A 26,794-nucleotide genomic window follows, 5' to 3' on the forward strand; every position below is an offset into this window, starting at 1 on the left:
CTCCAACACACGTCACAGCTCCAATATCCATCACACAGGCTCCAGGGTAACTCAAAAGCACAATTCAGTGCACACTTCCACTGCATATGACAAATACGTGTGCAAACTGGCCAACTAACGACAAATTAGCGTTAACCAAGTTACTGTCCATTGTCTTGGGGCAAATGCACTAATTTAAACTTTGCAAGAGGCAAATAAAATTGAACAGATTTCCTGAACTCATTCAGCAGTGGGAAACACACTTGATGCAGCGAACACCCTGCTGGCTCGGTATGCAAATTAAAAATATAATGCAATGCTTACACTGTGAAACAGAAAAAGTGAAACGTGTAACAAGTAATATTTCAGCACACTAGTGTGCACACTGCGTGTTTAAAAGCAACAAAGGATATCCTGACTTCTGGCTAACATAAAACATAAATTGATCGCTGCATGTAAAATGAAACAGATTGCGGTCTGCAGATCGCTAGGTGGAAGTGCAGCACTCACAAGGGTGCCGGAAAAAGACTGCTTTTCTACCAAGTGGAATGCAGAAAGGCAGTGGGGGGCAGGCAGGAAACAGGTATGTGTCTTGGGGGGGGAGGTTAACTGCCATTTGGGGGCAGGGGAGAGCCAGATCGATCTGCTTATTGAGGCAGGAAGTGTGGGAGGGGAACCCCATCAAAGCTTAGAAGAGGAGCCTCATTTTGCTACAAATATGAATTTGGTGGCAGGGAGCCATTACTCCCTGCCGCTAAATTTTGGTCTTTTGCACAATGGAGTGCAAATGTGTAGGACAAAAGGTGGCGTTCACGTGTGTATGCCACCTTATTCCCTGCACATTTGCACTTCACTATGCAAATGAGTTAACACTGCGTACCATGCTTGCATTTACAATTACAATTAAACACAGCCTGCCATATGCACATTGCTGTCAGCATTTGACTGTAATTGTCAATGCTGCCTACCATACGAGCATGGTAGGCAGCTTTTAATTGTGTACATTGCCTGCCATGCTAGCAAGGCATTTAGCGTGAACAATGGATCCCTATGAAGTCCGTCTGCTTTATGCTGGCGTATAAAGCCGGCTGGCTCCATAGGGATCCCAAGCATTTGCGCCCGGCACAAATGGTGGGGCATTTGTATGGCAGGCAGGAATGGAGGTGCTGGAAACGCAAGTTGCATATAACAAATGAAAATGAGAAGTGGTGTGAATGGAAGGCGTAAAAGCCTTATACAATGCTTTTGCATCTTTCATTGACGTTACGGCTCTTTGGAAAATGAGCTCTGAGGAGAGACTTGGAGATGGCGGCTTTCGTCAAGGTGCCCTCTCCAACATCAGTATTTTGTGAGTGTATTTCACTCGTATGAAATATGTTATTTATAACGCGCTTAATACCCAGGAGTTTCTAAGCGCGGACCCAGGGATCGGACCTGTTTTGCTCCGTGTCGTTTTGCTTCCAAGGTGAGCACGTTGCTACTGAGCTATCCTCCCAATCCAATGAAGCATAAAATGAACACAGGATTCTCTTGTTGCACGCTAAAATTAAAACTGGCCATTTACATCAATTCAGGAAACTAGGACAACGGGAGATTTACAAAGGTAAACACTCTGCCTTCTCCTTTTCAGGCATTGCAGAGACAGTGAAGTGCGCCCATGAGCGCTCCGTCCACCTCTTTATCGACTCCATACTGCACGATGACAAGCAGAGCATGGCCTACTGGTGCAACGACATCCACACCTTCGATAGGGGTGTCTGCCTAAACTGCAGGAAGAACCGCTGCAACACCTTGGGGATCAACATCCGGAAGGAGCGGCCTCTGCTGGGCAAGAAGCTGTACCTAAAGACCCGCGGACACATGCCTTTCAAAGGTAAGCGGGGCCACCTCTCCTAGGGGTGCTGAGCCCAAATGTAGAAGGTTGGTGGTGGTGTTTGCCCATAATTTACTGTAACAATCCAGGAAAAAAAAGTCAAGGCATGTTCCTTGGAATGTGCAGCCTTACCACATACCTGTCTGAACTTGATTCGTCTTTGGTCTAACCGCCTTCTCAATCTTCTCTCCCCCCTACCCACATCCTTCTAACCCACAGACTATGTTCTGGCGATACCTCGGCAGGGTCACAATATGCCACCTGTCGGACAAGGTCAGGCACTGTAAGACCACTAGGGTGGTCATGGAGAAGTATAAATATCAGCTAATTTCAAAACTCAGAATTCACAATTATCATGGATTTTTCTCTCCGAAGGTATAATTGAAGGGCTTGAATCAGATACATAAGCAAAATGGCCGAAGCTGCACTTTTTGCAGAAATCAGGAGATTGCTTTATAGTCTCAATTAGGTTAAGGCTATGAAAGAGTGGTTCCTATCAGTCAAGCCTGACGATCGAGTCACTATGCTTCAAGCTACCGTCAACCCATGAACAAAGGCTTGTTAAAAAAACTCCTGATTCCTAGATACCCAAGGATAACTATCATTATTATTTTGGTATGTATTGAACACAGACCTAGCTTCGAGGGTTAGAGAGGAACCATTCCATGAAGAGGAGGGTCTTGAGCGCCTCCCTGAACTGTAGGAGTGAGGGGACAAGTCTGATGTTGATGGGGAGGTGGTTGCAGAGTCTTGGGGCGTAGACAGAAACGGCCTGTCTTCTGGGTCTTTCCTTCCTACAACGGCAGAGTTCAAGTCCACACATGTCTGTGTTTTCATATAATTTATATTGTTATCAAAATCCTCAGGTATTGACACCGTATGACAGGTATTCCCATCAAACACAAGATATTATATCAAATGTCAGGTAATTTCATCTTCAATCCAGGAACGAACCAGGGCGGCAGAGTGATGCTACGCTTCTCAAACTCTCTCTATTGAAGACTAAGGCTGGAAGGTGCACTAGTGTTCCTTCAGGGCTAGCAAGGGCTCTGGGATGCATTGGAGGCACACATCAAATAACAAATGCTGCACTGCCCGCTGCATCCTAAAGCTCTTTAACTTCTATAGCATTAGTCTTCACACCAAAACTAAACTAAAAAGGAAATCTACAAAAATGTCAGCTTATGTTCCTAAGAATAAAACATGTTCAAAGGCTGCAAGAAATTGTACTTTAGAGCCCTAGTAAAGGATTTCCAACAACTTCCCCAGGAGCTTGCTTGCGGTGGGCTTTTGTGAGTGAGGAAATCGACCACATTACAGGGAGAACATTGCAGCCTGATGGCAGATGCAGCTCTCAGTTGAGCCATGGCCCCCTAGAAATCTCCCAGTAAGCGATTTTTCACCTTGAGAAATATTTCTTCTTTTAGAGCTTCAAACCAAATTCTTCTTGTTCCTAATGCGCTAAAGGTGTTAGCCCAGGGTTGTCCAACTCCAGGCCTCGAGGGCCGGAAGTTAGCCAGTTTAATTGTACTTAACGTATAAACCGTGGAAGCATGAAGGGCTGAATGGGAACTTGGAAAGCGCTGCTTGGCCCCATGTGTGAGGCGAGCAGTTAACTTGTGAGCTATCCACCCATGGCATACACTGTCTTTTGTATGCTATAAATGCAGTTTTTTTAACAGGGCACCAGAGGCGTTGCTAGGCAGGAGCTGAGGGGGCTATAGCCCCGGGTCCTTTGGTTGTAGCCCTAGGTAGAAGCTCAGGGGTTACAACCAAAACGGCTAGCTAGTACCCAGTCCCGACAGTCCCCACAGTAGCGCAGCCCCTGATCTTTTCCAGATCTAGCAACACCCCTGCAGGGCACACACTGTTTCTGAAGAGCAGGTCTCACAAGTTGAGGGTACACGCGGGTGGACAGAGCCCACCCACTTTTTTCAGAGGGTGGACTCAGTCCCCCCCCCCAGCTAAAATGAGAAACATTGAATCTCTTCTTTGAATTTATGAATTAAAGCCGACCTCAGGATGAAACAGCAGTGGTAAGGTTTGTAGGCCGGCCACTCCACCACTGCGCTTTATTACCTGATGAAAAATAGCAAACTAAAGGTGAAATGTCCCATTTCGGTACTGCAAGTTCCAGGGAAAACATCTGTATTGGTTTTTGGAGTTTAAAGCATGCACAACTTTTAACGTTTTCAAAAACACTCTTAGAAGAAAATATGCTATGTTGGTTTTGTGTGTGTTGTTTTTATGAACGTCAAATGCCATTCGTACTGTGCAATTTGGGTGCTTATGCAAAGCTTCTTTAGTGAAGTGTGCATATTTCACGTTGATATGCTAATTTCTGGTGACGTCACATCCCACTGCGTTTGTTGATGTGTCCCCCATATACATGTTTAGGACTTGGCCCCTGCTGAAGAGCATATAAACGTTTTAGGATGCACACTGTTATATCATGGAGCCTACAGTATTCTGTAAGTCCTTGGCTATACCACCAAGACTGCCTTAAAAATTACGTGTACTTTTTTTAAAACCCAAATATCCAGAACATTTACTGAAAAGGCGTGGGTGACCCCATTTTTCCCGTCCTTTTTTATTTTGGACTTAAAACATCAGAATTTGGCATTTACATGCAGCCCAGATTTAAAAGTACCGAATTGATTGTGATTCATGGAAATGCCAAGGCACGCGCCTTCACGTCCTGCTGACCTACTATCAACCCTTCCGAGAACGAGGAGGAAAGCAAACAATAAAGAACGCTGTTCAAAAGAGGCATGCGCACAGGTCCACGCAGACAAAACACGTGATCCAACAGTAAGCAAACGCTATATAGGCGGTGAGCATGTCCCAGGGGTGTGGGGCTGCTAGAACATAGGTGCCCTTATAAAAAAGATTCCGGGGTGGTAACGGGAGCACATTTTTTTCCTGAAAGTTAGGGGTGTGGCCTAATGACTAAGGTGTTTATTTTAGTCGAGAATCATAGGAACTGTATTCTAATCCTGGTGTGACATCAATATATTCTGGTTCTAGGAGCAATTGTGAATACTGTACTTAAAAAAATAAAAAAATGTGCGCATTGTAATCTCTGTCCCCACTGTCACGTTGACAGAGAAGATCCGGGGCAGAGGGGCACGAGTGGAAAAGGGCGGGAAATTATGTGAGGAAAGAGAGAGGCAGTTGACCATTGGATGTTGAGGAATAAAGGTGTTGAAGTTACCTTGTCTCCGTCTGGTTTGTTAGCACAGCATGCACGCAAGCCTTCCCTGGGTTGCAGCGGTCCAGCACCAGGGTAGGGCATGACACTGGCGATGAGGGAACAAGGAGCCACGTGGGTTAGTATGCAGCAGGCGGTCGGTGCAGCACGCGCAGGATCCTAGGGCGCATGGAAGGTGCGCACAGGCTTTTGAGAAGGCCTGCAGATCAGCACACGACAGGTGGCCACGGAGGTGAACAAGGTGCCCCGTCCACATTCAGGCGTGCCAGCTGACAAGGCAAACAGCCCGAGGATGCAGTGGTGAAGAAAGCAAGGAACATGTGAGGAGACGTGCGGTCTACCACAGGAGCCCGACATCATATTTCGCCCAACGAACTGGCAGTGAGTTGGAAAGGTGGAGGCGAGAGAGACAGTGCTCGTACCTGGTGGCGGCCGTTGTCCACAGTCCTCTCCCCCCACTCCAAGGACTGCGGTGCTCGTGCCTTAACAGGCGGCCGCAAGGAGGCCAAAGGAAGCCTAGTGGAAGCCACAGAGGCAAGTGGACATTGGAGGGTGAACAGAATGTTGGTGCAAGACATCACAGAGGCTGTCAATCAAGACATTCAGGCGGCAGCGCAAGGGCACCACAAGCAGCAGGCCCATACAGACTCCCAGATTCTTTAGCAATACAGTTGCCATGGACATTTGATGTGTCGGATACTAGCAACATGTGGCGAAGGTGGGCCAGATGGATAAGGGACTTTGACCTATGGATGGGGGCCACAAGATGATGAAAGACAGAAATGCCTGCTCAAGCTAGCTACTAGTTCTTGCAACATGTGACCTCATAGATGAAATGCTAGAAACTTCTATTGACTCAATCCAAGATTTAAAAGGGTCATTGGCTGCATATTTGACACCACATACAAATGTGGACTAAGAACGCCATTTATTTCACATTACTGAACAGACGAAAGGAGAAATTATGGATGCCTACATCATGCGTCTAAGGATCAAAATGAAACACTGCGGCTTTGCCAACTCTTCTAACATGGAAGCCCTGCGGTCTCAAATAATTGCTGGCTGCGGATCCCAGAAATTCTGACGCAAGCTGCTGCAAAAAGCCAGAACGCTATATGAAATTGTGACGCTTGTAGGACACAACTAGCAGTTGAACCGCAGGTCGAGAGTTTCAACACGACCACACCATCGGAGACGATACACAGACTACAAAATGACCACAGACAAGAGGAATTATTCTGCTACAAACGTGGATACAAGAATCCACATGAAAGAACTTGCCCAACAGTGGGACAGCGGTGCTCCGCGTGTGGAGATGAAGGACACTTTATATTGGTGTGTTGCCTAGCACACCAGAGGGGACGCGAAAGAGGGAAAAACGTGCCAGTCGCAACATACCAAGGCCCCTCCCCACAGCAGCGCAAGCGTCTCAGGCAGCCACCCACTCCCATAGTAGGCCAAAAGAGACAGAAACACGAGAACCTGAATCAAGAGAAGTCAAATCCAAGAGGGACAGGATGGAGAGACGGAGATACCTAGCGGTCACAAGACCAGAAAGGAGGTTGAGAATCCACATGAAGGAACTTGCCCAACAGTGGGACAGTGGTGCCCCGCGTGTGGAGATGAAGGACACTTTATATCGGTGTGTCACCTAGCACGCGAGAGGGGACACGAAAGAGGGAAAGAAAGCGCCAGTCGCTACAGACCAAGGCCCCTCCCCACAGCAGCATAAGCGTGTTAGGCAGCCACCCACTCCCACAATGTGCCAAAAGAGACAGAAACACAGGAACCCGAATCGGGAGAAGACAAATCCAAGAGGGACAGGAAGGAGAGACTAAGGAACCTACCGTGCACACCACCAGAATGGAGGTTGAGATACTAAGTAAGATACCTTTTTGAACAATCTCCCTCCAACACAGAAATCAGCTCCTCGGAGGATGAGCAAAGGTATAAGGGCTACTTATACGCGTTGGGCAACTCCGCAGCCACAGAACACAACCTGACTCTGCTCATGGGGCTCAATGAAAGGCCGGCTGAGTTCCTCATAGACACCGGCACCACAGTGAATGTGGTAAGCGAACAGGTGTACAATGAACTGCATCAACCACCTAAACTGAAACCAGTCAATGTAGAAATCTATCCATATGGGGCAAAGTCACCCCTAAAGTGTCTGGGACATTTTGAGGGCACATGCAGATACAAATCACAAGAGAACCAAGTCCTCATACACATGCTTGCCACCGGAAGTGAAATTGGATGCATAATCAGCTTTAAAACAGCCACATCCATGTGTTATATAAATTAATGGTACACAAACACATTGACCCGGTGGACATGAACAAAGAACTACACCCAACCCTATTCAAAGTGATAGGGAAGCTGCGTAATAAACAAATCAAGTTACAGATTGATGAAGAAATTCAGCCGGAGGACCAACATTATAGGGGTATACCCGTTAACATACAACGGAAAGTCGAAGAGGAACTCTGCAAATTACTGGAGCAGGACATAATAGAACCGGCGACGGGACCCACAACTTGGGTATCACCTATCAGCCCTGTGCCAAAGAAAGGCTTGGATGGCATTTGTTTGTGTGTGGACATGAGGAGACCCAACCAGGCCATCAAAAAGGTAAGACACATGGCACTGCATATCACAGACATAATACACCTGTTAAACGGTGACAAAGTTTTCTCCGAGCTGGACCTCCGAAAAGGTTATCATCTGCTAGTACTGAGCCCAGAGAAACAAAACATAACGACGTTCGTCACACACCTAGGACTCTATAGATATAAGAGAGTGAGTTTCGGTGTCTCATCCACAGCCAAGATCTTTTAGGCGGATATCCACAACGTGATCAAACATATCCCCAACTGTATCAACTACAGTGATGATATACTGGTATTTGGCACAGATGTGGGGAACCAAAATGAGACACTGTCCAGGGTATGCATGGCCCTAGAAGTGGCTAACCTTACACTCAATCAAGGAAAATTTGAATTTCGGAAGGGCACACTCAAGTTCTTCGGTCATATATTTTCTGAGAAAGGCAGACACCCACCACCCCCACCCCAAACGGCAAAACGAAAAACTGATAACAGCCTTATTTGTGACTCAGAAACATCCCTAAATGCGGCAGATACAGCTACACAAGTCACCTTAATTAATTAATCTTTTATAACACTTAATACCGTAGACCAGTATCTTGGCCTGTGTTGCTCTGCATTGTCTTACTTCTAAGACAAACGCATTGACCCTTAGCTATCCTCACTGCCACACGGAGTAAGCAACAGGCACGCTCATCTCTGCACAAATATGCTTTTCCCGTAACATACACGCATACCCTTGTGCTCAGGTACATGTGCTGTTAGGCATTTTTGACAGCCGTGGCATTTCGCACTAGAGGTTGGAGCACTCGCATGGGAAAATGTGGGCAAAATGGCATGGTTTGACCCTCATTGACATTGCACTTTTATTTTTGTTTTAATTCAGCTATTTCGCAGGATATAAAATCAGAGTTGTGATTAAGTCACCTGTGAGCAGCATGTGAGGACAGGGTGCTAGGGGAGGCTCTGGAGGCCAAGGAATGCCGCCAGTTCCATGTTGCTCATCCCAGAGACGTTCCCCTATTCCCACCAGACCCACATTCACAGACATGCAAAGCAAAAAACGAAGACTCTGAGTGATATATACAGCATGAGCCGGCCAAAAGTCCGGACAGCAAGCTTTGCTCAGATTGCTGAAAGGTTTGATCACCAGAGTACCTGCTGTGCAAGTGAGACCGCAGATTTGATCACGGCCTCACCAGTAACTTTCTACAGAAGGGCCCAGAGATGCTCACGAGTGACATGACTGGTGACCAAAGTAAGGCAAAGCCATGGGAGATACCAGCAGGCAGGAAAAGCTATGGCCGAGTCAGGTGGCAACCAGGACTGGTCAGCAGAATTCCAAAATGCTTAACCCATCCTCATTTATTGTTGTGGCCATCAGATCTGCGAGACCATAACATATAGTTCATATAGCATTTGGTACACATGCAAAGGAGAAGGGTCAATGCCTCCAAATTAATTCATGATTTTACTGCCAGTAAGGCCTAGGTGACCTCAGTGAAATACTGTAACCCAATTCCATCAATGACAGCCTTCAAGCAATTGAGTTTGGAAGAGGTCAGAAGAGTAGATTGAGCCAAAGAGAAAGTGGAGATAAGGAGCATGAGGAATAGGTTGGATCTGAAGGAGGGAAAGATCAAGGAGGAGGAAGGAATGTGTGCAAGGGAGAGGTTGTAGGTGGACAAAGGAAAGATAAAGACAGAATGAAGAGAGGTCAGGAGGAGGATGATGCTGAGAGATAGACAGGAACAAGGAGAAAAGGGAACAGCAGTAATAAGTATGTTGAGAGGTAATCAGCAGTAGGGGAGAACCCTTGTCCACAACATATAGGTGGTTCTGTTTCAGGTCCTGGCTAAGCCACAAGTAACAGCAAGGAGGATATTAAAACCAAAGGAACCCTTGTTGGGGCAACGTAGCCAGATCCTGGGGAGAGAGGATGTAAGCACCCTGACAACTAGGAGAATAAAACATAGGAGAGACAGGAGGGAGAAAGTTACATTATCGATTACCTATCATTATACCTGCGACTTGGCAGGGGGGAACCTTGCCATGGACTAATGAATGATGTGGCCCACATTTGAGCCTTCAGTAGCTCCTAAGAAACAGAGCCTGTGGTGGACTCACAAGAAACCGCATCTATGTGATTACTGTGCTATTTTTACTGCAAACCCCAAAATGGTGACTTTTTTTTAATTTCTACCCCCTTTTTCACACCATATATATGTGGGTGGAACCCCCCCCCACAAACCCTCCTATATTCATTATATACTATACCCATTGGCCCCCATATATATGGGGTGAAAAGGGTGTCAAAATAAAAAATAAAGTTGACATTTTGGGGGGTCGCAGTAAAAACATTGCAGTAATTGTACAATTCCCAAGAAACCTAAGCCTGCAGTGTCATCCTAAGAAACCTGAGCCTGCCATGGGCTCCCAAGAAACCCCAGCCTGTCGTGGGCTCCCAAGAAACCAGAGCCTGCCATGGGCTCCCAAAAAGCCTGAACTTGTGGTGGGATCCGAAGAAACGTGAGCCTGTGGTGGGCTCCCAAGAAACCTCAGTCTGCCATCGGCACCCAAGAAACAGGAGCCTGTGGTGGGCTCCAAAGAAACTTAAACTTGTGGTGGGCTCCCAAGAAACCTGAGCCTGTGGTGAGCTCCCAATAAACCTCAGTCTGCCATGGGCACCCAGGAAACAGGAGCCTGAGGTGGACTCTCAAGAACCTCAGTCTGCCATCGGCACCCAAGAAACCTGAGCCTGCCGTGTGCTCCCAAGAAGCCTGAACTTGTGCTGGGCTCCCAAAAAACCTCAGTCTGACATGGGCACCCAGGAAACTTGAGTCGCTGTGCGCTCCCAAAAAGCAAGAGCATGTGGTCGGCTTCCAAGAAACGTGAGCCAGTTTTGGGTTTCTAAGGAGCCTGAGTCTGTGGTGGGCATTTCGTCTATCCAAGCATGGAACTCAATCTGTCACCTACATATCTCAAGCCCCGGAGAGCCAACACTTGCAACAGAACACAGAACGGTTGTGGACCCTGATAATTTGCTGGAAGTGTGTGTGTGTGTGAGTGTGTGTCTGTGCGCGCCCTGCAGTTTGATATAACCCTGAACACAAACTATTGTAGATTAGGGAACTTGCATTTTGAACTTTACCTGCACTTGGTTGTTTTCGTTTGGGCCCATGCAATATTGTTTGGCGATGCATGCTAGTTTTATGGCATCGATCCTGTGGTAAGCAGACAGACCTTTTTCCAATGTCTATGTAATTTCCTGAATAAAATACGTTGGTATCTATTGAGTCCCAGGTTTCCTGTTGATCCATTGGTCAGTGACGTATAGTGTTTTAATGGGGGCCACAGAACCTATGGTAAAAGGTTCAAACCACCTTGAAAAGTTGATAGAGGAAACTGGTAGAGTGGATTAAGCAACCCCACTTCAAGTATCAGTCCCCAGTTGAGAAAGCTTTCACAGAGAGTCCTCCAGCAATAAAGAAACCAGAAGCACCAACCAAGTCCCCTCCCTTTGCCTGGGTAAGCTACACCAGGAGAGTTCAGAGCTGGTCTGTCTGTATGAACCCTGCGAGGGAGACCTCTCCTCTGAAAGTGAGGAGTTACAGGGCCTAGATTCTACGAAAGTGGCTGAGATCCAAGCAAGGGAACTGATCCATACCTTTGATGTGACATGGATGTGACATTAATAAACGCCCCAGAATTAGACCTTCCATTCCTGATCAATGTTACCCCCACTCTAATTCATCTGTCCTCCTCCGCCCCCATGAAGTACTCCCCAGTTAAAAGGGAAGGCTGTTGTCCAGAATAAACCTAGCCCAAAAAATGCAGGATCATTTGGAATCTATGGAAGAAATGAAATGTGTGGAAGAAGAATTCTCTGGGGCAAGCATGGCTTTGGAAAGTATATTTAAGAAGCCGGTAGCTGGACAATTGAAGGCCATTGATGAACTGCTGCATCCCTGATTGCTGAAACAAAAAACAAACCCCACACAGCGAGACCATGTTGTATTCTTCACAAACTTTGGGAGTCTAGCAGAGACAGCAGGTTGAGACAGAAGGTATTTGAGAACATATATCACTCCCTTGCTGATAGAACTCCAAGCATCCTACCAGATTCTGAATCCTGGAATGGAAACTCGCTATAACTCTCTGACAAAGGGAATCTTTGAGTGACTGTACCAAGACCCAGAGTATCACAGGCGGCCAGGCGCAAAACAAACATGTGGATCACAAGCCTATCCTCTCCAGTGCTATCCGCTGAGCCCAAGTCCAGCCTAAGTAAAATGGTGACCATTTCCACAATACTTGCTTAACAAGTTCACAGAGACTACAAAACTAAACAGAATCTTCCTATGATAGATGCTCAGTGAGCCAGATTAAACGTAACGTATCAATTGAAGCTGTTCTCACTGCCCTCTTCGTGATCCCACCCAAACTGCAAAATCAGATTGCATTTACTCGCGGCACTTGCGCAGTAAGCTTACGTTTGAGAAATCTGGACTAAGTCCCTGGCTACAGGGAGGGATATAGTGTTCCCAGTGAATGGGTGTTCCATATAAAAGTGATTTGTCTTCATTCACCATTGCTGCCAACATTTGAAACCCACAAGCCCCGGCCCCAGCATGAACATACCCTGGAATGGCGTGGAGAGAAGTCTTGGGAGACACAGGAATTGTGAGCGTTGGGAGACAGATGATTTTTTAAATTTGTATTTATTTGTTTATAATGTCGCCGAAAGCCTGCAGGCATCAGGGCACCATGAACATAAACACAAAGATGCATCAAAGAGACAGAACGAACATTCAACTAGACACAATCTGAATCCAGAGGAGTTTTATTCAAAGAGCAGCATTTTTAACTGTCAGCAGAATCTTTTGAAGTCATCTTGTCTCAGATCTAGGGGAAGAGAGTTCCAAAGCCTGGCTGAGGTGACCGGGAATGACCTTCCAAGGCCATTGGTTCACTTGAAACTTGGATTGTTGACCAACACAAGTGTCGATGAGCGAAGCATTCCTGTAGGCTCATATGATGACACCATGCTTTTAAGGTAGACTGGTAAAATGCCATATAAGCATCTGTGAACAAGCATAGCTGCCTTGAATTGGACAAATGCGTGAACTGGGAGCCAATGCAGATCTTGACGACTACTGGTAATATGCTCTCTTCTGGTCATTCCTTTAACGATGCTTACAGCGTTGTTTTGTGTTGCTTGCAGCCTTTGCAAGCTTCTTTTATTTGCGCCTATCAGAAGTGCGTTATCATAGTTAAGCCTAGATAGTATTATTGCCCGAGCGATAGATACACAGTTGGACTAGCAGAGGAAGGGATGATAATTCTTCAGCAGACTGAGATAATATAAGCAGTTTTTACAGTGTGATTGACATGGGTTTCAGAGCTAAGTGACGGCTCAAGATGGAAACCTGGGATACTACAGTCATGCATCGAAAAAGACTGGTATGTATGTTCAAGTTTAGCTCTAGCCTGAGATGAACTGAAAATAAGTAACTCAGTTTTATTCCCATTCAGGCACATCCAGTTGTGATTCATCCAGGTTTCAATACGAGTGTAGATATGCTCCAAGTTCGTCGTATCAAGGTCGTAGTCACCCGAGAGTTCAACAACCAGCTGAGTATCATCAGCGTAATTGGTGAAAAAAGCCTCCAACTCTTCTAAAAGATCACACAGGGGCCTGATGTAAATGTTAAAGAGTAAAGGGACATACAGGCCCCATAGAGAACACCACAGACAATGGGTGTTGGTGGAGATGTGGCATCTCCCCAGCAAACACTTGACGTCCGGTGTGACAGAAAGGACTGCACCCAACTGATTGTATCCCGCCTACATTGCCCAACATCTCTCAAAGTGAGAAGGAGGCATTCGTAGATCGAACGTCGCTGATAGATCGTGTAGAGGAGTAGCTGTATACCTCTGCAGGAGACCCCGCCACCCTTCCTCCCATATGTTGCAGAAATTAGACTGTGCCGTGTTTGACACCTGGTGTGGTGCCAATACTGAGCGTGTATTTGAAAGAAGATATCTGTTGAAACAACAGTACCGAATGTATCCCCAAAGTGATAATAACTTAAGGGAGGAACTTCCTGAAGGAATTTGAGAAACAGCAACTAAAATAAGCTAGTGATGTTATAAAAGACATAACACAACGTCGGAGATAGTGGCTGAAGAGCATGTATGGATTCTAAAGTACCTAATGATGAAGTGGAGAATCAAGTAAACTTTTAAATATCAAAAAGAAGATTACACATGTACGAAAATCAACCGTTCAATAACTGTACAGATGCTGAAATGCAAGGTAAACTAAGGCATCATAGAAGCTGGCTATAGGTAGTAAATAGAATGCAGGCGAAGCCACCATTGTATAGAGACTGGACATTGGTATCATAAATTTAGTAAGTGAGGACCCATGAAGAGGAAAGGAAAGACTGTGTCGCAGCAAGAATAAACTGAATCATGCGGCGGCATGGAGAGGTTGTCTGGCCTGGAGTCAAGACTGTAGCGGCCAAGGTCAGCTATATAGTCTGGAAAGGAGCGAACGTGCGCAGGATGACATCCCTTATTAAGGTGCAAAGAAAGAACACCAAGAGTGCCAAGTTTATTTGATTTAAAGGATTTAAAAATTTACCAAATCGTGGTCTATTGTTACGTAGGCCAATGATGAAAATAGAGTTTGAACTTGGAGTCCCAGAACACGATAGCGAATGCTCACACTCCCGTATATTCTCAAAGACAAGGATATTTTGCAAGGCCAAGTTCAAAGACAATCTTCATGGCAAAAGGCATGGGCAATGAGAGATGCCCCGAGTGGGACGGGTATGCCCAGAACTGGGTCCCGTGCCTGCAGGGCCTAGAGACCCAAGCTTCTCCTCACTGATGAGGTCCAACAAGTCTAAAATATCTTTGGGGATGATTGCGGTCTCATGCAGAAGGAATGTGGACAAGCAGCTCCGGCTGGACTGCCCCTTTTGGGGTGTGACCAAGCCTGATTTGCATATGGTATTTCTCATTTTGTAATAGCTTGGCAGGCAAAGAATGATAGTCTAGAGGGTTGCCCAGAGAAATGCCAGAGGTTAAAGGAATAGTACGCTTGCATTGTCCCTATCAATCAGGGAAGTCGTTATAAGCATACATTGATCAATTTAAAAAAAAATCCTATCACGTTACCTTAGTTTTCCTCACTTTTACACATGTGAAATCAGGCAGTGGGGCACGATTATCTTGTGCTTATCTTACCCGTTGCCGCATCATCCTAAGGTGAACTGCCCTCGCGGCACTAAATCATATCCCCCGCCCCTGAAGCTGACACCACTATTCGTAGCGATATTCTCCACCTATTTTCATGACGTTAGTGTGTAGCGTAACCAAACGCACCCAGTCATCACCTACGTCTTTACGTTACTTGATGCAGAACCCGGAATATCAACACACACATCCTCTCACAGCACAGCGCATCCCAAATCAGAACAGAAAACACTATTTTTTAAAGGAAACACCAAAACTGTGCAATTTATAATGTGCTTTTATTTCACATTAAATGCTTTGAGAACATCTGCCAATTTCCATTTTCAACCAATTTTTTTATTTCGTTCTGTTCGAACAGCAAATCTTTACCATGAGGCACACAGTGCTCCTTTAGGTAGAAGAAGCGCATTTGCTAGACCACCGTTAACAATGTCAGGTTGCTCCAAGTTGCTGGTACCGCCAAAGGGCATATCGGTCCCGGCCGATCGTCCCACAAAAGAGTAATTGCAATCCAGCCATTTAGGTTTATCTGCCACTGCCTGTTGAAGAACCTGTCACTGGGTATCTGGAAACAATGACATTCGCAGAAAGGGAGGATGTAGCTGTGTAGAAAACATAACAGAAATATATTTCAGTAGCCATTCTTTATTCAAATGTATCCATGTACCCTTTAATTCAGCACCAGGTGAGACGTAATAATGAACACAAACCAGAAACAATGGAAACACAGAGAAAGCATCGTAGAAAGTTGGAGTCTATGATGTGCTTGAGAGGTTAGTGCTGTGAAGTATCTTTATCTCGCAATGGGATGGGGAAGCTGACGGAATAATTTGAGCAAAACACATAGACTGCATTATAAAGGAATATTAGCAATGAACTTGGCATTGGTGGAACCTGGAGGAACCCATATGCATAGCTCTCAACTCACACGCTTTTGGCGGGTGTCACCCACCACTTTGGCAGCTCTCTCACCCACCAAGCTCCCTACATGCTCATAGGAACCAATGGGCGTTCACCCGCCAAATACAAAATCGGCCCAGGGGCCGTGAAAGGTTGAGAGCTATGCCATATTTAGACTATATGCATTTTGTTGCTGGACTGCCCATGTGCCCGGGACAAAGACAAATACATACAGGTTGTGTTTGCGTGTTGTGACAAAATGCCCCAACTTCAGTAACACTTACATTATGTTTGGTATTTCCATTATCTTGGCATAGCGCAGAGTGTCCGCTCAGTTCAATGGTTTTCATGAAATGAAATTACATGTTCCTTTGTCCAGTTTTAAAATGGTGATGTTTGCGGGTATTAGACACCTCCCGTCCCTCAATCCATAGCGAATCCTCCCTTTCTTCGAAGGACGAAAAACAATTGAGCCTTCTTAGGAGAGCGTATGCTAAGTTTCGTTTTGGTGAATGAAAGCCACAAATCAAAAACACACCGTACAGGAAGCCTCAGTGTGAACAGCCCAAAAGCAACATCAAACGCAGTGAGTGACCTTCACTCCGTGGGAGTGATTAGCCCTGCCATCCAACGTGGCATTCAAAATATGTTCGAAAAATAAACAAATTGTTTGCTGGCATCCACCAATGCCACGCTATCATGAATACTTTTTGCTCATCTATATTGATAGGGGTTTAGGTTTTTTAGGGCAACAGTTCCAGTTAGATTCCTCCCCATTGTCACTTCTGTGTGCCCCTGTTTTCGTGGAGGAATGTGGTCTGTGGATAACGTGAGACACTGACAAGTCATAAATCCGAGTGCCCTTCCATGTCCACTGAACTTCCCGTGCACTAACAAATGTTATGGGAGAGGCAGTATATCCCGCCCCTCTGCACCATTCTTGTACAGCGCAATTGACGTATATACTAAGGCATGAGACACCTCCACCCCTAGTTTACCTATTTGCATCACCCATGTTTCATATCAGTGTATTTACGCTGTGCTGATGTGTATGAACTATATTTTGTGTCCTTCCAATCACCAACTTTTTCTAGGCCCTCTGCCCATCTTGCAAAATGTTCAGCCTCCCTCTTCCAGCGCTGCGCACAGCCAGCCCCCACCATCTTTGTCCTCTGTCAGCTCAGCGCATCTCCTGTTCTCACGGAAATGCAGCTATACCTTTTTGTAAGTAGCAAGTACTGAGCTCTGACAAAATGTGCTCATCCAAGAATGTGAGACCAAGGCCTGCTCCAACATCAGTCCTCCATCCATCTCTGTTGAGCAACTCATGCCATCTCCACCCCCTCCCTGCCAGGACGTGGTCCCCTGAACCCATGCCCTATATTCCCTTTGGACGCATCTGCCACCAGACCCAACCACTGGACCACCTCCAATTCACCTACCATATAATTGGCAAAGAGGATACATTTGAAAAGACAATTTGGATGCTTAATACTTGTTAGTACTTTTAATAGCTTTGAATTTCAAGTTAAATGGATTTCCATTGGTCATGTGCAATGTACAAACATTGTGGAACATACACACTGCTGATAATCATTTATACCAGGAAGTCAAATGTTCAACGAGGTCCGCTTTTGGTGGACAGGTTCGCTTGCAATGTTTGGTGGCAATGTATGTGCCCTAGGAACAAAATCTGGATTGATTCCATGAGTATGCATGGCCAACACAGTCAAAGTGGCATCTTTCACAAAATCGAATTCCATTTCCTGGTATATCAGCTTGGCAACTCATTTATTGCTTCATTTGGAAAAGGCCATTGTGTAACGAAGCATTCCAAAGTTTCCTGCAGTTCTTGATTGTTCTCTGCCTAGATTCTCGTTATGCGCTAATACGGCTAGTAATGTTCGATATTGCATACCATCTATGCCGACATGCAACCTCTTGGGCCTGTACTTTAGGCACATGTTGTGGAACACCTCCAAATCTCCAGTCTGACAGAACTCTGTGAGTCCCTTCAGGTCTCTTGAAAGAGTTTTTTCAAACACAATCTTCTCAAGAGCTTTGTGTGAAGGTGAAGTTGGAACTTACCACTTCTTCTTGTGTTTCTGTTCCTCCGATAAAGGTGCATGTGCACATTGGTGAAAATGTTGGTTTTCTGTCCATGTGTGGATGTTGAAACAGTGGTGCATCAATGAGCGCCATTTTTCCAGTAGAATTTCCAAAGACCCATCACAAGTTTTGGAGCTCCACCAAAGATGGTTGCTGAAAGACTGGGACCACTGTAAAATATTTTCAGAGCCCTTTTTTTACCAGCAGCCGTGATTTTTTTATTGATTGATTTGGCAGCGTTCCATACATCAAATTGATGGCAAATGTTTGGAAACTGCTCTCGCATGTCCTTTGCTATTGAAACATGTCTGTCAGTGGCTATGAGATCTATTTGCATTCCCATCAATGGAAGATGTTCGAAGGATTTTATGAAACCAAGTTTCTACATGGCCACTGAGCATGGGACACCTGCAAGACCTCCAAACACACAGATTTTTTAGTTTCCATGTACTGAAAGTGGTATATACAGTACTTTGCTGAATATCCAGGGCTGTCAGACTGTCCATCACCAGCTAGCCTGAACCGTTTGCCAGAGAATGTCCTTTCAATTGTCATTTGTTCAATTTTCCAGGCCTGACTAATAGCATTGAATAAGAATTCTCTTTGATAGTACTGTATTTTAGCAAAGAACTGAAGTCCCACAAATTTACAGAAACTGGACAATTTACTAAAAGTGGAACCACTGAAAAGTAAAGCTGCTGAACACAGTAGATTTCCTGTTGGCACTTTGCCCAGCATCGGTTGAGCAGACCATAAACATGTATCATGGAGATGGGCTCAGGTGGCTTGTATTTTCAGGTTAGTGCCTTGTAATAGACGAGTCACAATCACCAACGGCTCCCCGCACATTTTCCCCCTCACTGGATGGACACATTTCAGCATCAGTATAATCTCTTCGAGGCAGCTGTCGAATACAATGTATTTTTACTCCTTTATTAGCCGATCGTCCTGCATGATTGTGGTTTGTGACTCAACTGTGGTGGAGAAATCGCCTGAAGTAGAACAAGTGTAGTCAAGATCTTTGGCAAGTTCCTCAGTCAATTAGGTTGAGGCTTCGGTCTCTGTTAGTTCAGCTTGTATTATTTGCACATGAATTGGAGAAACCACCAATGTCGATTGTTTATTGGGTGGACCTTTTTTGCGGGTGTAGATTGTGTCAAGTGGTCAGGGAGTAATTCAAAATCACCTTCATTATATTAAATTTCATCTTCATCTTGTCGAGTTCTCACATTGTAGCAATGGTCCAACAACACTTTGTTTGCTTCGCCGGTCACATTCAATTCATTTTCTGGCCATTGGGCATAAGCATCCTGTGTCTGCTTATTGACTGGACCACGCTGCGCCTCAAATAGTAGTTGCTCCATGGTGAAATCTGTTTGGCAAGCAGCATGTTTGGTTTCATTTGTTGTCTGTGTCTTTATACTTCTTTTCCTTCTGGGCCTCTAGGAGATGGGTTGTAAAAACATGTTCAATGTAAATCAAACATACAGTACATAGCACTTTAGATACAAAAACGTGTTATGAAGACAACACCATCCCAAAACACTTTTAGTAAACAAAGTTGTTTGTTAGTTACCCTTGTTTTCTTGATTTTCTGGGAAACCATGGTCTTCTCTGTAACAACCGCACCAGCAAGCTGGTCCATCACCTCTGATCCATGTGCCTCCTATTCTAATTCCCGACCTTGTATGCATTCCTTGAATATAATATTCATAAAATAAACCAAAGTCAAACATATTTTAAACTAAGATATTTCATCACACCCATCGCTTACATAGATACCCTTGTAAACATTGTACGTCATTTAGTCAAAATATACATTTCTAATTTTACCAGATTGATGGCAAGTGTACTCAATGAGAGATCACCGTGCAAAACATACTGATTGTAATGTTGCCCTCAAACATTTTGCAATGTATTCTGCATTAGGGAGAAATTGTAACGTTAGAAGTGAAATGATAAAAGTTTGAAAGACTGCACGTTTATAAGAATGTCACTGTCTAATAGTATCCTACGTAGGATTTACTTTCTTTCATTCAAGGGAACTGTCAGTGTACATACCTCATACTCTGGACCAGTTCCAAACAATGATGTAATTGTAGTCGATGTACGAGCATCCCCATGTAACAAGTACTTGTTTTAGTATGGATGAAAACAGTGAAATGGAACAGAGACAATGGGATGCAGACAATGGTACATATAAAGAGAAACGCTTAAATGGCACATAGTGTAAACAATTGTCCAAAGAAAGAATAGAGTGGGCACTACGTTGTAAGTTAATTCAGTAATTTAAACTTAGTAAAGTATTTGGTCCTGTCGCCAGATTCCTCCCCGTTGCAAAGGGAGGTATGAAATAATATTACGCTGTCGACTGGTTAAATTTCACCAGTCTGCTGGAAGGACCTTTGTGGATATCTCACTAATTTGCTTTAAGTGAATGTTCAAAATTTTCCAAGAATTCTTCAAAAATAATAATAAGTTCAATTAGTTGTGACCAAAAAATCTTTTATTTAGAAATCTGCATTTGTCTGAGGCCTTTAGCAAGCATTATATTGTCCAATGCATTTCGGTCTGTGCTAGACCTTCATCAGGGACTATTAGTGATCAAAAGATAAAGAATAAAAAATAAAGATCATGTTATCTAATATGTTAATAACAGCATACATTTTCATTGAATCCAATACAACATTTTACATTGTACTTAAAGTTTGCTCCAAAATGTACCTGTATTAAACGATGCTTCTAATCTTAGGCCTGTTTGTATTCAATTCCTGTCCTTGAGTAACTTCCAATACATCCAAGATTTGAAATTTAATTTGCGCTATTTGATGATTAGCTTCTCTAAAATGTCTTGCTACTGGAGATTTGATGTTTCCTGTACGAATATTTGAACGATGTTCGTTCCATCTTGTTTTCGCTTTACGGGCGGTTTGTCCCACGTAGTACTTGCCACATGGGCACTTTATACTGTATATAACATTCATAGTGTCACATGTTGCGAATTTCGTCAAGTAGATTTTGCGACCTGTGTTTGGGTGGAACACAACGTCCCCTTTCTGAACCATGTTACAATTTGAGCAGTTCAAACATGGAAATGTTCCCTTTCTTGTTGTTCTTGTTTTTTGTGTTTGAATGTCACTCCTTATCAACATATCTTTAATATTCCTGCTTCTGGTGTAGGCAAACATTGGAGGAGTGGTATAGAGGTGTCCCAGTATTCTGTCCTCTGATAGAAAATGCCAATGTTTCAAAACAATTTTCTTAACTTTATTACTCTCTGTAGAATATTTAGTCACATAGATGAATGGTGTTTCTTTAACTGCCGTAGATTTGGTTAATACCTCTTGTCTATCCATGGTTATCACATTTTTTTTTTCAACATTTCAAAATGGCCGCCGGCACGCGATGACGTCATCACGTTGATGACGTCATCACATTGCGCGCCGGCGCCATTTTCTGCACTATAAAAGCAGCCCGAGCAACCAGCAGCGCGTTTTCACGCGAGCAAGGTGCCCGGCTGCTTCTACATCTGTTTACTACAGGTAAGACTCTTTTTGAGAGCAAGTGAAACTCTGGTTGATAGAACCATTTGTGACTAGATATTTGCTGAAATTTAAAGTATACATTGGTTATCATTTAGATTATCAAGAACATAAGCAAGCTGCACAAAGGGCATATAACAAAATATAAACAAGCATGTTTGAGTGAAGCAGAGTTGGATAATTCTCCAATAAGGAATTGAATACAAACAGGCCTAAGATTAGAAGCATCGTTTAATACAGGTACATTTTGGAGCAAACTTTAAGTACAATGTAAAATGTTGTATTGGATTAAATGAAAATGTATTCTGTTATTAACATATTAGATAACATGATCTTTATGTTTTATTCTTTAGCTTTTGATCACTAATAGTCCCTGATGAAGGTCTAGCACAGACCGAAATGCATTGGACAATATAATGCTTGCTAAAGGCCTCAGACAAATGCAGATTTCTAAATAAAAGATTTTTTGGTCACAACTAATTGAACTTATTATTATTTTTGAAGAATTCTTGGAAAATTTTGAACATTCACTTAAAGTAAATTAGTGAGATATCCACAAAGGTCCTTCCAGCAGACTGGTGCAATTTAACCAGTCGACAGTGTAACATAGTGTAAACAACCAACAGGATACATAAACAATTATATATTATTTGAAATTCCAAGGATAATACATTCTCGTAATTGAAAATTGAAATAAAATTACCTGATAGGCGCTAGAAGTTGTTGTTGACTCTAGAAAAGAAATGGATGCAGAATCTTGCTCCTTTATTTTCAGTGCATTGTCACGAAGTGGTAAAAGGGAAAATTAGATTTGTATTAGATATGTGGGAAGGTCCAACTCTTGATAATATGAACTTCTGCAAGTCTGTAGGGCTCACCATTGGTATACTGGACGTGTCAGTGGTGTCATCACTTGCGAGGATCTGTGCTCCAGTCAGTATGCACACGATTACGAAAAGATTATGCTTCTTTTGAAGGGCCCTATGGCATTGTTTTCTATGGTCATAATTACTTTCTATAATGCTCCATAAACCAGGGACAGATGAGTAGTAAAATGTGGTATAGTTAAAAAGTAATACAATCTGGTAAATATGCAATTCATCATCCGTGACTCACCTGAGGCACTGTGTGCACGAATAGAGTTGGAATTGCATTTGGAAGCAATTTACGAGACGTTCTGAGTTGATGCTTTTTAGGTACTGCTATTGGTCGTACATATCCGGGGTAAAGTGCAGGCTGCAGGTGCGGAATCGATTGGCCCTCGAGTCTCCGATGACATCCTTGACTCTACTTTCAAGCTCGTCCAGCCGGAAATCCACAACGTCGAAACCCATTCTCTTATTAAATCAATATTTGTCGGGAATTTATGCATGATAGTGCCCATACTTTTGACATGGCTCCTAGAACGACAACCGAAAACCATACAAGCAAGCATTCTGGAAAAATCTGTATTAAAAAAGTACGCATGATTACAAAAATAGTCTACTGAATGCATGAGATTGATGGGATTATATCAAAGTTTTATGTGCAATGTTTATTTTGGTCAAAGAAGCAAAACCTGTGTAGCGTAGTCGAATACACACCTGGATAACTTTCATACAGAATTGATAAATGCAACGTAAATCAAAACGTGTCACTCGTCCGTCGAATGTACTTTCATGCATCAAAACGAAACATGCTTATAGACATGGTTCATGAAAGATGCAATTCTATCACAATTGACACTGATAAAATTTGCTATATATCGAGATCAGAACACTTTAAATGGTAGACAATGGTAAAGTCATTGAGATGAATGAACATTACACTACTAGGTACATTTGTTCGAAATAGATGGACATTTTGAGATCAGAAAGAGATGATTAGGTGACCTTCCCTTAACTTTACTAACAAACTATTGGATTCAGCAAGCAGGGTAGTTAGTAGCAGGACAACAGGTAGCACGATTATGAGTTGAGTTCCAGTGCTCACAGATGTTCTCAGGATAACTATCAAGGGGTTTATAAAGAAGCCTGCCTGGAGACACTGGGTCTGGGTAGGCCATGTGAGTAATGGCCCCTGCGCGGAACGTACCTTTGAAGTGAACATGGTGTTTGGCACCTTGGCTGTTCACACCCTGCCAGCCCCCTTGAGGGCACGGCTACCGGTGCGAACAGTCATTGATACTGGAGGGGGGATGGAGGTGCATGAGGCATGCAGAAAAGGGCCGGAACACTGCTGAATGGAGACACACTTATGTGGATTGCAGGGGTGCGGCCTGCTTCAGGGGAGCCTGCCTGGAGAGACTGGATCTGGGAAGGCCATGTGTGCAATGGCCGCTGCGTGGAGGATACCTTTGAAGTGTACATGGTGTTTGGCACCTTGGCTGTTTCCACCCTGCCAGCCCTGCCAGGACAAGTGAGCGTGTCCTTGATTCACTGAAAAATTGAAAGAGCTATTCATAAAAGTTGATTTGCATTTTATTTTGTTGCTCCATGTGTACAATGGCCCCTGTGTGGTAGATACCTTTGAAGTGTACATGATGTTTGGCACCTTGGCCATTCCCACCCTGCCAGCCCAGCCAGGACAAGCGAGCGTGTCCTTAATTCACTGAAAAATTGAAACAACTATTCATAAAAGTTGATTTGTTTTTTATTTTGTTGCTGATGTTGATGGCACATATGTACTACACATTGTATACTTCGGGTTGCAGCACAGTGTGGAAAAATGCCCTGTACTGACCGCTGTCACTGGGGAATTTGGCTCGAATGGCACCAACGACACAGGCGGGTATTACTCGTCGAACGCGGTATCCAAGCCTCTCATGAAACCGCCATGTCAACGCACGATCCACCAGCCTGTAGCAACTGTGGAAGAGAAACATACAAACTATAATTAAATGAACATGATAAAGAATATCAAACCTTAGTTGGAAATGCAATCTTGTATCCTATGGCATAGTTGCCAGTACAAATGTTACTTCATGGATCAATCAACATGGGCTTTAAAGTGTAGACACATTACAAACGTGAACACCTATGCATTCCATAACGTTTGGGCACAGAGAAATGTTGTTTCTTGGTTGTGCTTGAAAGCCACATAAGATGACCACTGTGATTTCCCCAAATCACGAGAGATGTATTGAATTGCCAGACTACATTCACTTGGCAGTGATAGATCAAAATTACGACAATATAGGATACATATATAATACATCTAGAGTACACTTACTCATTACTTGGATTGCGAGGGCAAACTGTTGCGCGAAGTTCATGCATAAGCACCATTATAATCCCTAACACAGACCTTGTCGTCTGATGCCCCATTGTTTCCGCATCTTACTCTTTCAACTAATTCCACCTTGGAGTACTCTGGCTCGTACTGATAGGGCTGTATTGTTGCCATTATACGACAACATTAAAATCAATAGTAATGCTAGTACTAGTATCTGTTTGCACGGGCTACGAGCAACAAAGATAGCTGAACACAGCAGAAACGAGTCACAGGATACACAAAGAAAGACAGTGAAACGATTGAAAAAGCAACGCTGATGTTATCTGATGAGAAGCAGTCTGTTTATACTTATTGAGGAAAGAGGCGTCCTTCCATTTCCATGGAGACACGTCATTAGCTGGCGCACAGAGAATGTTGACACGAGACATGAATTTGCATTGTGAAATATGCCGTACGCATCTAGTGATGTCAGCTTCAGGGGCGGGGGATATGATTTAGTGCTGCAAGGGCAGTTCAGATGACCGCGCCCGCTGCCTGATTTTGCATGACCTTGCACCGATTGCAGGTACACCAGGTGGAAACATCTTCCATGCGACTAGACTCAGATTCAGGATCCGGTGATTCGTCCTCCCAACTGTCGTCTGATGCCCCATTGTTTCCACATCTTTCTCTTTCAGCTAATTCCACCTCGGAAATGCTCTGGCTCGTACTGATAGGGCTGTATTGTTGCCATTGTACGACAACATTAAAATCAATAGTAATGCTAGTACTAGTATCTGTTTGCACAGGCTACGAGCAACAAAGATAGCCGAACACAGCAGAAATGAGTCACAGGATACACAAAGAAAGACAGTGAAACGATAGAAAAAGCAACGCTGATGTTATCTGATGAGAAGCAGTCCGTTTATATTTATTGAGGAAAGAGGCGTCCTCCCATTTCCATGGAGACACGTCATTAGCTGGCGTACAGAGAACGTTGACACGAGACGTGCATTCGCATTGTGAAATGTGCCTTACACGTCTAGTGATGTCAGCTTCAGGGGCGGGGGACATGATTTAGTGCTGCAAGGACAGTTCAGATGACCACGCCCACTGCCTGATTTCGCATGCGTAAAAGTGAGGAAAACTAGGGTAACGTGCATAGGAATTTTATTTTTAAATCGATCAACGTATGCTTATAACAACTTGCCAGATCGATAGGCACAATAAAAAATGTGAGCGCACTATTCCTTTAAGATTCCTTCTAAACCTTCCAGCCATCACCTCGTTTGTTTAGCTTAGTCAACCAGGGTGGGACGGGTATGCCCAGACATGGGTCCCGTGCCTGCTGAGCCTAGAGACCCAAGCTACTCCTCAATGATGAGGCCCAACAAGGCTGAAACATGTCTGGGGATGCTTGTGTTCTCGTGCAGAAGGAATGTGGCCAAGCAGTTTGGGGTGGATTGCCCTTTTGGGGTAGGACCAAGCCTGATTTGCATATGGTATTTTTCCTTTCATAATGGCTTGGCAGGCAAAGAACGATGTTCTGGAGGGTTGCCCAGAGCAGTGCCAGAGGTTAAGATTCATTCTAAACCTTCCAGCCATCACCTCTTATGTTTCGCTTAGTCCACCTGATAGTGGGCAGCCAATTACAATCATAGTCCCTATGGAAGATACACTTAAATGTCTCCCTTTAGCCAATCCTGAACCGTGATAGGGTTTTCCCTGAGCGTACGTCCATTGATGTTCATTGTAAACTCGCCGTTTTAGATAATTGCTAATAAAACAGTACTCTGCCATCTTCCTGAGTTGGTTTGGTTATTGTTATTCTGTATGAACCCATCCATTACATGCACGTTCCGAAAGGGCCATAAGCTCAATCCAGTAAAATAAGTAGCCCTTTATTACCCCTTTCAATGAAACCCAACATGTGGGTCTGTAGATCTAAAAGAGCTCTTTCTGTGCTGTAGGTTGGCCTGAAGCCAGATTGTCTAGGATGTCGAATATTATGTACATCTATAAATGTTTGGAGCTGGGCAGTTGCTGTTTTGTCCAGTACTTTCAGCAGAATGTTGCAGTATGTAATGGGTCTCAGGTTATTTGTGCCTCTGGCGTC

The 26,794-nt window shown here is 44.1% G+C and overlaps 1 protein-coding gene across 1 annotated transcript in view; it reads left to right on the top strand.

Moving 5' to 3' along the window:
* Positions 1-26,794, top strand: part of LIPC (lipase C, hepatic type) — a 766,064-nt gene that overhangs the window by 620,313 nt on the left and 118,957 nt on the right. Inside the window, exon 8 of the mRNA XM_069624353.1 lies at positions 1,610-1,852. Within this exon, the coding sequence (XP_069480454.1) occupies positions 1,610-1,852 (243 nt within the window). The remainder of the gene's footprint in view (positions 1-1,609; positions 1,853-26,794) is intronic.

The sequence above is a fragment of the Ambystoma mexicanum genome, chromosome 11 (assembly GCF_040938575.1).
Source record: "Ambystoma mexicanum isolate Mex_15411 chromosome 11, UKY_AmexF1_1, whole genome shotgun sequence".
Taxonomy (NCBI): domain Eukaryota; kingdom Metazoa; phylum Chordata; class Amphibia; order Caudata; family Ambystomatidae; genus Ambystoma; species Ambystoma mexicanum.